The sequence below is a fragment of the Orcinus orca genome, chromosome 3, assembly GCF_937001465.1.
Source record: "Orcinus orca chromosome 3, mOrcOrc1.1, whole genome shotgun sequence".
Taxonomy (NCBI): domain Eukaryota; kingdom Metazoa; phylum Chordata; class Mammalia; order Artiodactyla; family Delphinidae; genus Orcinus; species Orcinus orca.
This window is the reverse complement of record NC_064561.1, coordinates 87,403,793-87,416,502: the sequence shown is the minus strand read 5'-3', so window position 1 is coordinate 87,416,502 and position 12,710 is coordinate 87,403,793. Positions and strand designations below refer to the sequence as shown.

Here is a 12,710-nt window from a genome sequence, read left to right as displayed (position 1 = left end):
TTTTTGTTACTCTTCCATCTTGAAAATGGAAAGTAAAGCAAGAGAAGCTATTTCCATATGTATCAAACTGTTAGAACTAAGACAACTTGCCAGTTAGAACAGATCTAAACAAATAAGTGTGCTATTTTTAAATATTATATTCATTTATTTAACATATGATATAGGAACTACTGACAGGGTTTAACAAATTTTTCGTACCATTTTTCTATTGTATTTATTTCATAGTTTGTGTCAAGCTGTAATTTATTTTGTCCATTGATCAGTTTATTTAGTTTTAGCTTAAAGTGCCATTTAATTAGAGAAGCTTATGCTGAATTCCCAAACTGTGTGAAATCACTCCTCCCTTTTGCTTTCATATCACTGTATGCATAGGTTTTGTCTTTAAAAAGAGTATGATAAAATTATTTGTGTCTGATTCCCCCACCAGACTATAAATCGCATGAGGACGGAAACCATGTGTTTCATTAAACACCTGTTATCTGGTGCATATACCTGATATAACCTACCCTAGTGTAGGGTAGAATAGCCATTAAATATCAAATTGAACCTAAACTGACTTTTTCAACTCAGTAACCTTGTTTTAAATTTTGATATATAAGCTTGCTACTTGTGGTCAATAATGATTTAGTTTTTTCATTTGTACATATTTTATGTCTTACAGTAAATATATTTAAAAGCTATCATATCTGTTTTAATTTAGAAAATTTAAAGGACACTTTGTTTTATTATAATACTAGACTATAAAGCACAGTACTTAGGTGTAAAGCAGTATAACTAATACACAAAATTTTGTATTTAAGGTACCCTAGATGATAGATCTAAAACATGGAAGTATTACGTGTGAAATTCATTTTAGATCATTGTATGTTATTATTGTTTTATTATATCGTTGTTATTGTAGGTCATTATAGATTGTTATTATTTAAATTTTTTTTTCTTAGTTCATTTCAAACAAATCAGTTTACTGGAATGGTGTATCAGACAGTACTGCTTCCCCATCGACATTCTTTGAAAACAGGAAGCTTAGATGAAGCCATAACTCCCAATACATCACCAGCTCAGTGGCCAGGTATAAATAATTTATATATGTGTGAGTGTTTTTCTTAGCCTTATTGAATTTAATCAGATGAGGAAAAAGTAGGTTTGGCTTGGGTTTGTTGTATGATAATCATTGTTGTTAACTATTGTTAGAATTGATACCAGTTTATTATTCACCACTTATTACAAATTATCCAGTTATGTAATGTTAGTTTTTCCTTTATCATCATACTAAAATAACTCAAATATTTTGTTATATCACTTTTTATAATTTTGCTTTTGTCATAATAGAAAAACATTTGTTATGGCAATGAAATTTTATCTATCAGATTTGAATCAGATTACAGATTTCCAGCGTTTGTCTAAATTGAACAAGTAGCTCAACATTTATGCATTAACTGCAATAACCTCTACTAGTCTATGAATCTATGGCAGAAAATATTTTAATCCTGATGCTGTAACTTTTTTCAAAAATTAGGAAATGTTGATTATTTATTAATTTATTGTCAATGATAGCTAATGGTAGCTATGTTTGTTGTTTCTCCTAGGAATAACTTCTCTAATTCGACTTTTGAATTCTTCTGGGGAGGAAGCCCAGTCAGGGCTTACAGTCTTGCTCTGTGAGATTCTCACAGCAGTGTATCTTAGTCTCTTCATCCATGGCTTGGCAACACATTCTAGTAACGAACTGTTTCGGATTGTGGCCCACCCTCTAAATGAAAAAATGTGGTCTGCTGTATTTGGTGGAGGTGCACATGTTCCCAGCAAAGAACAGACACGCTCAAAAGCTTTACCTGGTTAGTTTTTAAACTGTTTTATTTGTTAAGGCTACAGCTTTATTTTTTCATCTGAATGATAACTTTGTTAAATGTAATTACATTTTAATTCATTCACAGAAAGTTCTGTTACAGACCATTTTCTTAAAGCATGAACAAATAGTTTTGTGGTAAATATGCAGTATAAAGTTTCTGGTGTAATTATCAAACTTTAAGATACTCATGCACCAGTGATTAGAACTATCTAATGTAATTTAAAATCTTTTACTATTGAAATTTTCATTTGTTTTGAAATGTACTGTAACATTGGTTTTTGTTCTATCCCAAATCAGATCTCTCTTCTTTCTTTGGCAGGAAGGTACTTTGCTATGCCTAGCCCCCACCAGGTAGTGGTATTCTCCATGGAATGTGTGGGCTTTTCCAAAGCTCTTTCAACCATCAGTTCTCATAGCCCTCCCAGTCTTGCAGGCAAGATATTAGCTTTAGAAATAGGCTTTTACAGTTCAGCTTGCTTTGTGTTGTTTTGGAAGGGTTGGGGTACAGTGGGCCAGTTTTATTTTGTTTGGCACTTAGCAAACTGAAAATTTTCCATTAATCAAGTCATATTTTTGATTTAAAACAATGATTAGCATTTTAGAAAACCATCCCTGCTTTTTTATTATGCTTTAAGTTCTTCATTTTGATGTTTTCTATTCCTTAGACTTTAACATATTTTTAAATGTGTAGAAATAAATAAACGTCAGTGCTAATCATGATAAATCAGACTATGGCTTGAAATGACTGGAAAAACATTTCAAATAAGGCTGCTTTATGTTCTGCATATTATGATTCCAGCCATTAGGGTTTTGGATTTCTAAGTGTTCATAATATCATGCAAAGTAAGTATTTTAAACAATTGTATTACCTTTTCTAACTTTCTAATGTTGTAACTGTAGGTACTGTATTTATTTAAAGACTGAAACAAGCTTTTGACCTGAAAAGAATCTTCATGATGCTTTCTGCCTTTAAGTTTTCTTTTTTTTATTAGCCCATATGTGATAATCTTGGCTTTAAAATTTTTAACAGTATTTTAAATTTTGTAACATCTCCTTTCTAATTTTTAAAGAGTAATTTCCTGTGCTTTATTTTTTATATGGATAAAAATAGAAAAGACTAACTTATGAAACTCATGTTTGAATATATACTTAACTTCAGGTATTTGAATTCATTTTAGAAAAAATTTCAAAGTCTGAGAGGGAGTACGATTTATAGGTCTACTGAGATTAAAGACTGTGATCTTGTTATTACAACATGTTATAAAGGGATAAATTCTTGAAATAGAATGTCCACATACTTGTAAAAAATTAAAAATACATTTTTACTAACCAGTCAGCAAGCCTCAACTTCAACAATTCCTGGAGCATTTCTGAGCACAGATACATAAACAACCTTACTCAAAGTCCAGGTTGTTCTTTGTTTAACCACTCAGATATAGCTGTTTGTAGTTACAAATATCATATAATCAACTCTATCTCACCACTTACTGAATCCGAAATAATCAAAGTGAAAAAATTATCTGCATCTGTATGTTTAACCTCTTGCATTGGGACATGGTAGCCAAATAATACAGGATACTTAAAAAATGAGGTTTACTTAGTGATGGGGCTGGATATAGCCACATATAGATTATGTGATGCTCATCTGTCTATAAGAACCCAGAAACAATTCTGAATGCAATCAATCATGGATGTAACTGAAGGAGCATGTACAGAAAACATAAATGATATGATTTATCAGTTTGCTAACCAGAAAAAAGAGTACGCTCATTTAATGATGAAACCAAAGTTCTGCTGTTTCTAAAGCTGATTTAGTTTGTGAAGGAACAAGTAGAAAAAGAAAAAAATAGAAAAACAGAATAAAGGGAAGAAGTGAAGATACTAGGTAGTAAAGGCAGTAATAGTAATTAGAAGTAGCAGTCCTATGAGGCAGATAAACTGACAGTTGGAGAGACAAAATCTGAGAACAGAAAATCAACCAAGACAAAGGGACAAGCAGGGGTGGCTTTCAGTATAAGGCAGAGTTCTGAAATCTCAGTTTTTGAAGGCATTATTATGTTGTTCTGAAAGCACACCAACTAAAGCAGCACAGCAGCTTGATAAATTTTAGGTTGTAAGTAAGCAGCCCTGTATGTTTGAGTTACTGTTGAATGTAATCATGATGTCTTAAGAGTGTAATTAAATTAGATAATATTCAGTATACATTGTTGACCAAGGGAATAAAATGATGCGTTTTAGAAAAGTTGATCTGAATTCAGCCAAAATTGTTATATATATTGATATATTTTTAGTTTCTAGTGTTTAAATATGGCCAAATGAAAACTGACAGGTCTAGAATATTTCATTTTCCTGACAACCTGTTCATCTATTCAGTGTCAATGTATTGTATATTGAAGATGAAATACATGCTTAGAACCCTTAAAAATCTGTTTTTAAAAAGTGTTTTCATAAACTTAGTACTATGAGAAGATTTTAAAAGTTACCATTTGTTTTCCTTGTTCTGGTATAAATTCTGATTTTAATTTTCTTTGCAATAATGGTCTTATGAACTAAATTTTTCTTTCTACATGTCTATTATATACTTAATGTACTTTTAGTGACATAAAATTTAAATATGACTTAAGCTTTGTAATATAAGAAAATGGTAGATGATTTTTATTAGACTTTAACTCAGCAGGTCAGAGTTCTTAACAAAAATGTTAAGGTACATAAATCAGTATTTTATTTTTTAATCAAATTTACTTTGTGATTCCTACATATGTTAATGAGGGATTTATTTTTTCTAATTAATTAAAACTATAGCGTGGGTGAATGTTCATGGAGTTCTGAATTATTCTATTATGGTTAAGTTTTAAAGTAGATGATCATATAAGCAATAGCAGTTTTTGAAAAACTACTTTTTTTTCTGCTAACAGTGAGAAATCCATACTTTTGCTTTTTATTGCATATTGTAAAGCAAAACAAAATATTTTAAGAATTTTTGTTGTGTTTCGTAATAATGTTTGCAGGTATAAGAATTGTCGTTATTCCTGTGCATACCTTAGTTTTTCTTTACCTACATTCTAACTTCTTAATGCCCCTTATAAGCTCTATCTATATCCAAGTTCCATTTCTCCCTAATGCTGATTTTTTTCTTTTATTACTAGTAAAGTAGCCATTTACTACCTTAATAATGGAACAGTAGAATCAGTTTGTATCCAAGGAGTGACACAGTTCTTGATATTTTATTATTAGCTTTTTTCAGAAACAAATGGTTAAGCACCCAGCAGCTACACAGTTTCTCTTGGTGCCCCTCAGCTTCATGACCACTCGAACCCAACGTGATATAAGCATAAAGTTGTCTTAGGTCTTGCTGCAATTTGAGGGAAAAGAAGAGGGAGCATCTACCCTAATGATAAGCTTCAAATCATTTCTTGTTTGCTAGGAGGTGTCACTAAGGTCTTTTAATTTGTAGCATTTCAGGTAATATAACATTCGGTACTGTGAACCTGTTTGCCGTTTTTCCCCTGTTGTCCTTGTGCATCAGAAATGTTTCAATAAGAAGTTTTATACTTCTGAAATTGAGTCTGTAATTTTAAATGTTTCCCCTCAGTGTGGTTAATTTCTTGTTTTCATGTCAATTATCTGGGTTCACACACTGTACTTGCAAATGTTTTTCTCTCTTAAAAAATTTTTTTTATGTTTTGCTTTAAAAACTTTGCTTTTTTATGACATAGCAAGCTTGGTAAAATCTGTGAATTTAGCATTGTAAGTTTTATTTTTCCCTAAACGTCTGTGTTCACATCACATGCCTTCTAATAATCTAAAAACAAAACAAGGAGAATAGTAATATTTGTCAAGTGATAAATTTATTTTAAAGCATAGCATTAATTTTTTTGACAGATTAAAAAAATACCCTTATATTCTAAATTTTTTACTCAATGAGAATTTGGTAAAACCACTGTTTAAGTTTTATAATGTATATAAATGTATGCAACAGATATATTAGAAACATGATTGTTGATTATCAATTGCTTATAAGATCAGAGAGAAAAAATTACACATTGAATATGATGGTTCTTTTTAAAGTCATTTGAATGATTACATACCACTTTTTAGCAATCCCTTTGTATACTAATTTTATTCATCTTTATTTCATTTTTTCTGAAGTAACTAAATTATTGTTAGACTCAGCTTGGCTGTAGCTTGATATAATGCATGAGCATGCTGTTTATGCAAGCTAAGTAGCTTCAAGCAATAAAACAAAATTGTATTAAAACACAAATACTTGTATTCCTTTGGAAGGTAAGTGACTTCTTGCTGTAACCATTAAAGAAGAATATTGGTGTGCCTTAATATGGGGTTGTTTACCTATCTTTTAGACCATGACTATGTCCAGGAGATCCTTGATTTTCTATTGGTGATTTGCATCTAGTGACTTAGTATTGATTAAAGATTTGTATAACTTGTTTTTCTTTGCTAATGCCCTTAATACTCTAAGGTAAAATACTAAGAGAATATTGACTGTTAAATGTTTAGAAGTTAAAACAATAAAGATTGCATTTTCTCCCTCTTCTTTGTTGTTCCATTGAGTAGAAAATTCTACCTCCAAGCCATTTCTAAAAGTCTGAATCAGTTTAGTAGGTAGTTTTGGTGTTTGAATTTTTTAATATTTTCAGTGAAAAATTAGTAGTAGTTTTTTAGTAGATAAAAGGCCGAGTGATTACTGAAGAATCTCATAACTGAGTTGTTGCCTTTAATTACCACTGACATCCCATGGTATTCTTCCCCCCCCCCGCCCCATGATATTCTTAAAAAACAAAATAGAAAGATGTAGATAATTTAGATAAGTCAACATTCAGAGAGTAAGGGACAAGATGAGATAAAAACAAAGATCACTATACAAGATGATTTTTGTCTCACTTCCTCCACTATTTTCTTACCTTACTATCATAATAATCTCGGTTTTGTGTATGTACTTACTTGTAGTTAACCTTAGGTCTTATGTAAAAATAGATGAAATCAGAACAATGAAAATTGTACTTATTTTATAATACTTTATTTTGTTCTTGTTAGTTTCTTCACTAGTGGAAGAAGGAGAGAAACAGAACAAACGTTTTAGGCCATCAAAAGTGTCTTACAGAGAATCTGCCTCAGTGACCTCTTCCTCACCACCAGTAAGCCAGGAATCACTGATAGTTAAAGAGAAGTTCATTCCACCTGAGCTCAGTATCTGGGACTATTTCATTGCCAAGGTAATACAAGTGTTATCCACATGATTATTTGTGTAGTTAAACAGAAATGAAACTGTTTAAAATAAGTAATTGTTGGTGTTTCCAAATATTTTTCCACACTGGTTTAGAAAATTTTCATTTTATCAGGGTACATTATCACAAAATATACCCTAAAATATTTTGGACATATTTCAACCAGGTTTTAAGGCAGTTCTTTTATAAATTATGATCTTTTCATTTTAAACAAAGCAACGTTCTTAGTAAGATGAAAAGATAAATTGGTTATTAGCACCTTAATGCTTGATAGTAATTAAGGAATCAAGACTGCCAGAAGTCAAAGTGCCATCCATACTCTAATTCCTTTTCTGTACTCCAGGCAGTCTTGCATTGTCCTGATATACACAGATTGCAGTTTTTAGTTAAATAACATCAGTCCCTCAACAACACTGTTCAATTTTAAAGTTACCACAATTTATTAAATATGAGTAATCGCATAAAGTACAAACTTTCCTGCTAGCTATTCAGTCCACAAATCACTATGTAAATAACAGATGCACCTCATGATCAGTGACCAATCACAACAGTTCTTTCAAAGTCTGTCAGTGATTGGTCATTTAGTACCCGTTATTCAGTATTCAGTTCATACACAGACAGAAAGGCATGTGGTTGTCTTGCCTCCTTATCTCCCATAATAAACTCAAGTGACATTTTACAAAACTGGCTAATCAGAAGAGGGAATTGGCTAACACAGATAAAAGTGCAACTGAAAAATGAAAAGTGATAGTGATAGTACTGGAAGTGAAATTCAAATCAAATACAAGTAAAGTTATAGAAGAAATAGCTAACTTTGGGAATACTGACATTGCTGTCATTTGATACACTTTAGATGTACAGCCAGAGGCAATTAGTAAAGGCCAGCTTCTCAACATAAATGAGGAAAGTGTGGCAAAAGGATGAAGATGTCCCAGAGATAGTGAAATTGGCAAAATACTTCACATTAAAAGAACTCTGGGTAATATTTCACAACATTGAAAGTGCAAAGAGTAAAAAGTTGGACGCTGATACAAACTTAGAAAGGAGTATGACGATTTGCTAACGATTAGAAAAGGAGCTTGCTTTGATTCCTGAGTTAGAAGAAGGCCAGCACTGTTCAAAGTACTCTTGATAAATTTCTTACAAAGAAATAAAACACTTTAATTCTCACTGTTTCTAATTACAGTATACTAAATAAGTATTGTTTTTACTATTTTTTTTCATTTTCCTATACATTTATAGCTGACTGTAAAAGTTTTTAATGTTCTGACAAATTTTTAAATGGTCACAGAACATTTGTAATTTTTGCATGCTTCAGGGTAAAGAAGGGCATTTATATCACCTTGTTTCACATTGCCTTTTGCAGTCATTGATTCATTCAACAGATGTTTATTATGTACTCTGTTTATATTGGAATATCTTTATTTCATCTTCATTTTTAAAGCATAGTTTTACTTTTGCTGGGTATGTGATTCTTGATTAGCAAGGCTGCCTTTAGTTGTCTTGTTCCTGGATCTGGTTAAATTTGGGGCTGGTCTGCCCTTGTTCCAATCTGTATCTCAGCCTCAGGCTAGTTGAAATGTTAACCTTCCCTAATTGTTTGCTGCTAAGAACTCTTGTTTTTGACAATGCTGCTGGGCATGGAATTCGTTGTTGTTGTTTTTTTAATTGAAGTATAGTTGATTTACAGTGTTGTGTTAATTTCTACTGTACAGCAAAGTGATTCAAGTATTCATTTATATACATTATTTTTCATATTTTTCATATGGTTTATCACATGATATTGAATATAGATTGAGGACCTTGTTGTTTATCCATTCTCTGTATAATAGTTTGCATCCCCTAATCCCAAAGTCCCAATCCCTACCCCACCTCCCTCTTGGCAACCACAAGTCTGTTCTCTACGTCTGTGAGTCTGTTTCTGTTTCGTAGATAAGTTCATTTATGCCATATTTTAGATTCCACATTTAAGTGATATTATATGGTATTTATCTTTCTGTTTCTGACTTACTTCACTTCTTTTTTTTTGCGGTACGCGGGCCTCTCACTGTTGTGGCCTCTCCCGTTGCGGAGCACAGGCTCCGGACGCGCAGGCTCAGCGGCCATGGCTCACGGGCCCAGCCGCTCCGCGGCATATGGGATCTTCTCAGACCGGGGCACGAACCCGTGTCCCCTGCATCGGCAGGCGGACTCTCAACCACTGCGCCACCAGGGAAGCCCCACTTCACTTCTTATAATCTCTAGGTCCATCCATGGTGCTGCAAATGTCATTATTTCATTCTTTTTTTTTTTTTTTTTTTTTGCTGTACTTGGGCCTCTCACTGTTGTGGCCTCTCCCGTTCCGGAGCACAAGCTCCGGACGCGCAGGCTCAGCGGCCATGGCTCACGGGCCCAGCCGCTCCGCGGCATGTGGGATCTTCCCGGACCGGGGCACGAACCCATGTCCCCTGCATCGGCAGGCGGACTCTCAACCACTGCACCACCAGGGAAGCCCTATTTCATTCTTTTTAATGGCTGAGTAGTATTCCATTATATATATGTGCCACATCTTCTTTATCCATTCATCTGTCAGTGGATATTTAGGTTGTTTCCATGTCTTGGCTGTTGTAAATGGTGCTGCAGTGAACATTGGGGTGCATGTATCTTTTCGAATTATAGTTTTCTCTGGATTTATGGGCATGGAGTTCTTATTAAAGTCAGCCCCCTCTGGCCAGGCCACAGAGTTCTTTGTCCTCACAGGCTGCTGTCCCTGATAGAACAAATGGGCCACAGAGGGCAGGGGTTGGGTTAGGAGTACCCCCTGGCCCAAATGCCAGATGCTCACTTTTTACCAGAGATTCAGTAGTTTTTCTTGAATAAATACTTCTCTATGTGTTGTATGTATTTGGTCAGTTTCCAGTATCTTTAAATGGTTGTTTTTGACAACTTTTTCCAGTTTCATTACTTCTTTTTGGGAAGAGGACTTACCAAACTCCTCACTCAGCTTTTCCAGAATTTCTACCCTCCCTGCTATGTTTCTTTATTGGGCTTCTTTGGACCCAAGATTTTATAAGTTTTCTTTTCAAATTTCCCACATCTCTTCTTTCATCCTCACTCTTAACTGATGACATCATCTTATGTCATTAAAAAAAAAATAGAACCAGACAAAAGTCTTTCATCATTCTGTCGTGAAGCCCTCATCTTGTTCTCTCTTGTTATTATCAAGGAAGCATCCTTCCTATCAAAGATTCATTGCTATTCTGAATCCTATCCTTGTTTTTCTTCTCTACCCTTCTCTCTTCACTACTGGCTCTTCCCTTCAGAGCAGAAATGTGCTCTGCTGTCTCCCATTCCAAATCCTGCTTTGATCCCAAAACTTTTTCGAACTATTATCCCATTTCTCTGCTTCCCATCCTCCTTCAACTTTTCAAAACTATAAACACATTATCTTTCTATTACCATAGGTCCCGTTCATATTTACCCATTGTATGACTCGTGACACAACCACCCCACTAAACCTGCTGTTGTTGAGATTCAGGTGGTATCCATGTTATCAAGTATAGGAAACTTCTTTGTCATCATCTTATATGACTTCTTAGCAGTATTCAATCCATGTGACTATTTCCTCCTTTTTGAATTACTTTTCTCTCTTGTTGTATTGATACCAGTCTCTTCTAGTTTATTTCCTAACCTTACTATTTATTCCTTCATAGTCTTCTTTCTTCTTCCTTTTCTGCCTGACCTGTGAATCTTGATCTTCTTCAAGATTTAGGTTTCTGATATTTATTTTCTTTAGTACTTCCCATGTCACAACCAAAGTCCTCCCATTTTAGTAAACGGCATCTTCATCCTTATAGTTGCTCAAGCCAGAAACCCAGAAATCGTCTTTTCCTTCTCTTTCCCTTGCTCTCCAAATTGATCAGTAAATCTGTGCTTTCCCCCAGATATACCATGAATGTGTTATTTATCTCCATCTCCATCACACACCTGTATCCAGACTGCCAACTCTTGCCTTAGTTACTGATGTCTCCATTTCTTCTCTTGACATTTCTCTCATAAGGCTATGGTCATAGTAACATTCCTAAAGTATAAATCTCAATACCTATCCTCTACTTAAAACTCATCAGTGGCATTCCATTACACTCTTTACTGTGTTGTACAAAAACCCTACCTGATCTGTCATCTGCTGTTCTCTTCAGCTTTTCTCCCAACACAACCCTCTTGCTTTAGTAGGCTTCAGCCGAACTTCTTTTTTTTTTTCCATACCAAACTCTTTTACCTTATTAAAGCCTTTTTACATACTATACTACCTAAAATGCTTTTCTTCCCTCTTGTTAAATGGCTTATTCCTTCTTGTCCTTTAGGTCTCACTTAAATGACACTTTTCAAAGAGGCCTTTCATGATCAGCTTATCTCAACTCTTGTTAATATTCTTGATGCCAATGCTATTTTCTTCTTTATAACACAGCTAAATACAATTTATATTTAGTTTTCTATTATTTGCCTGTTTTTTTCCCCCACTAAAATATAAGAGCTGTGAGGACAGTGACTATATATATGTCTTAAAATTTCTTACATTGAGTATACTTTTCACACATAGTGGATACTTAATAAATTTTTGTTGATTGGATGAATAAATAAGGGAATTGTGTAAAGTGATGTTGAAGGCATAGAATGTCAAAAAAGAAGCAACCAAGTACTGGTTACTTTACTTTCTTATAACAAAGTACCCCAAAATGGGATAAATTGCTAATATTAGACTGTATAATTGAATGTGTTAAATCAGATAGTTGGATGATAAATTCTGTAACTTTTTTATTTTAGCCTTTTCTACCTGCTTCTCAAAGTAGACCAGAATATGATTCAGAGGAGAGTCTGGAAAGTGATGACGAAGATGAAGATGTTTTAGCTTCAGATTTCCATCTCCAAGAGCATTCTAATTCAAATTCATATAGGTATGGAATATTTAATTTTAAGCTTCTTTAAAAAAATTCATTATGTAATTTTGAAAATAATACATGAAATTAATATCTTGGTGAATTATATTATAACCCAGATCTCTTTAGCTGAAATTGTTAAATTCCCTTCCTTAACAATAATTTGACAGTTAATTTTTGATTACCCTTGAATGGACAATCTGTACTTTTTTTCAGCTCTCATAAATCTTGCTGTCATATCATTCCTTGCCCTTTGCTCCCTACAATAAACTGCATTGTTTTAACCTAAAAGATCTAATGTCTTTTCAGTACACTAGTACTCAAAGATGTTAGTGATTTCTTTCTTAAAAATGGCATATGTGGAACACATATAAAAATCATAAATGTTCAAATACCCTCAAAGCTCCAATGCTACATTATTATCCTTACATGTATAAGTGATAGTATGATATGTTGTTTATATCTGAAAGGTGTATATATTTTATTATGACATGGTATGTTAATTGATAGAAAAATATAACTTTTCCAAAAGAAACAAGTAAGTATATTAGGGAAAATGAAGTACTCCTTTATCGAAAAGAACAGTTTTTATGAGATTTTTAAAAAATTAATTTTTATTGGAATATAGTGGATTTACAGTGTTATGTTAGTTTCTGCTGTACAGCAAAGGGAATCAGTTATACATATACATATATCCAC

General features: G+C 33.2%; 1 protein-coding gene across 4 annotated transcripts in view; it reads left to right on the top strand.

Moving 5' to 3' along the window:
- The window catches only part of DMXL1 (Dmx like 1), a 124,919-nt gene that overhangs the window by 63,436 nt on the left and 48,773 nt on the right, over positions 1–12,710 (top strand). For 3 of the 4 annotated variants that reach the window (XM_004267483.4, XM_004267482.3, XM_049708506.1), the window contains exons 27-30: positions 942–1,069; positions 1,587–1,835; positions 6,905–7,083; positions 11,899–12,029. In XM_004267483.4, coding sequence (XP_004267531.1) covers positions 942–1,069; positions 1,587–1,835; positions 6,905–7,083; positions 11,899–12,029 — 687 coding nt within the window. Of the gene's footprint in view, positions 1–941; positions 1,070–1,586; positions 1,836–2,168; positions 2,283–6,904; positions 7,084–11,898; positions 12,030–12,710 lie in introns of all 4 variants that reach the window. The other variant, XM_049708505.1, reaches the window with a different exon arrangement.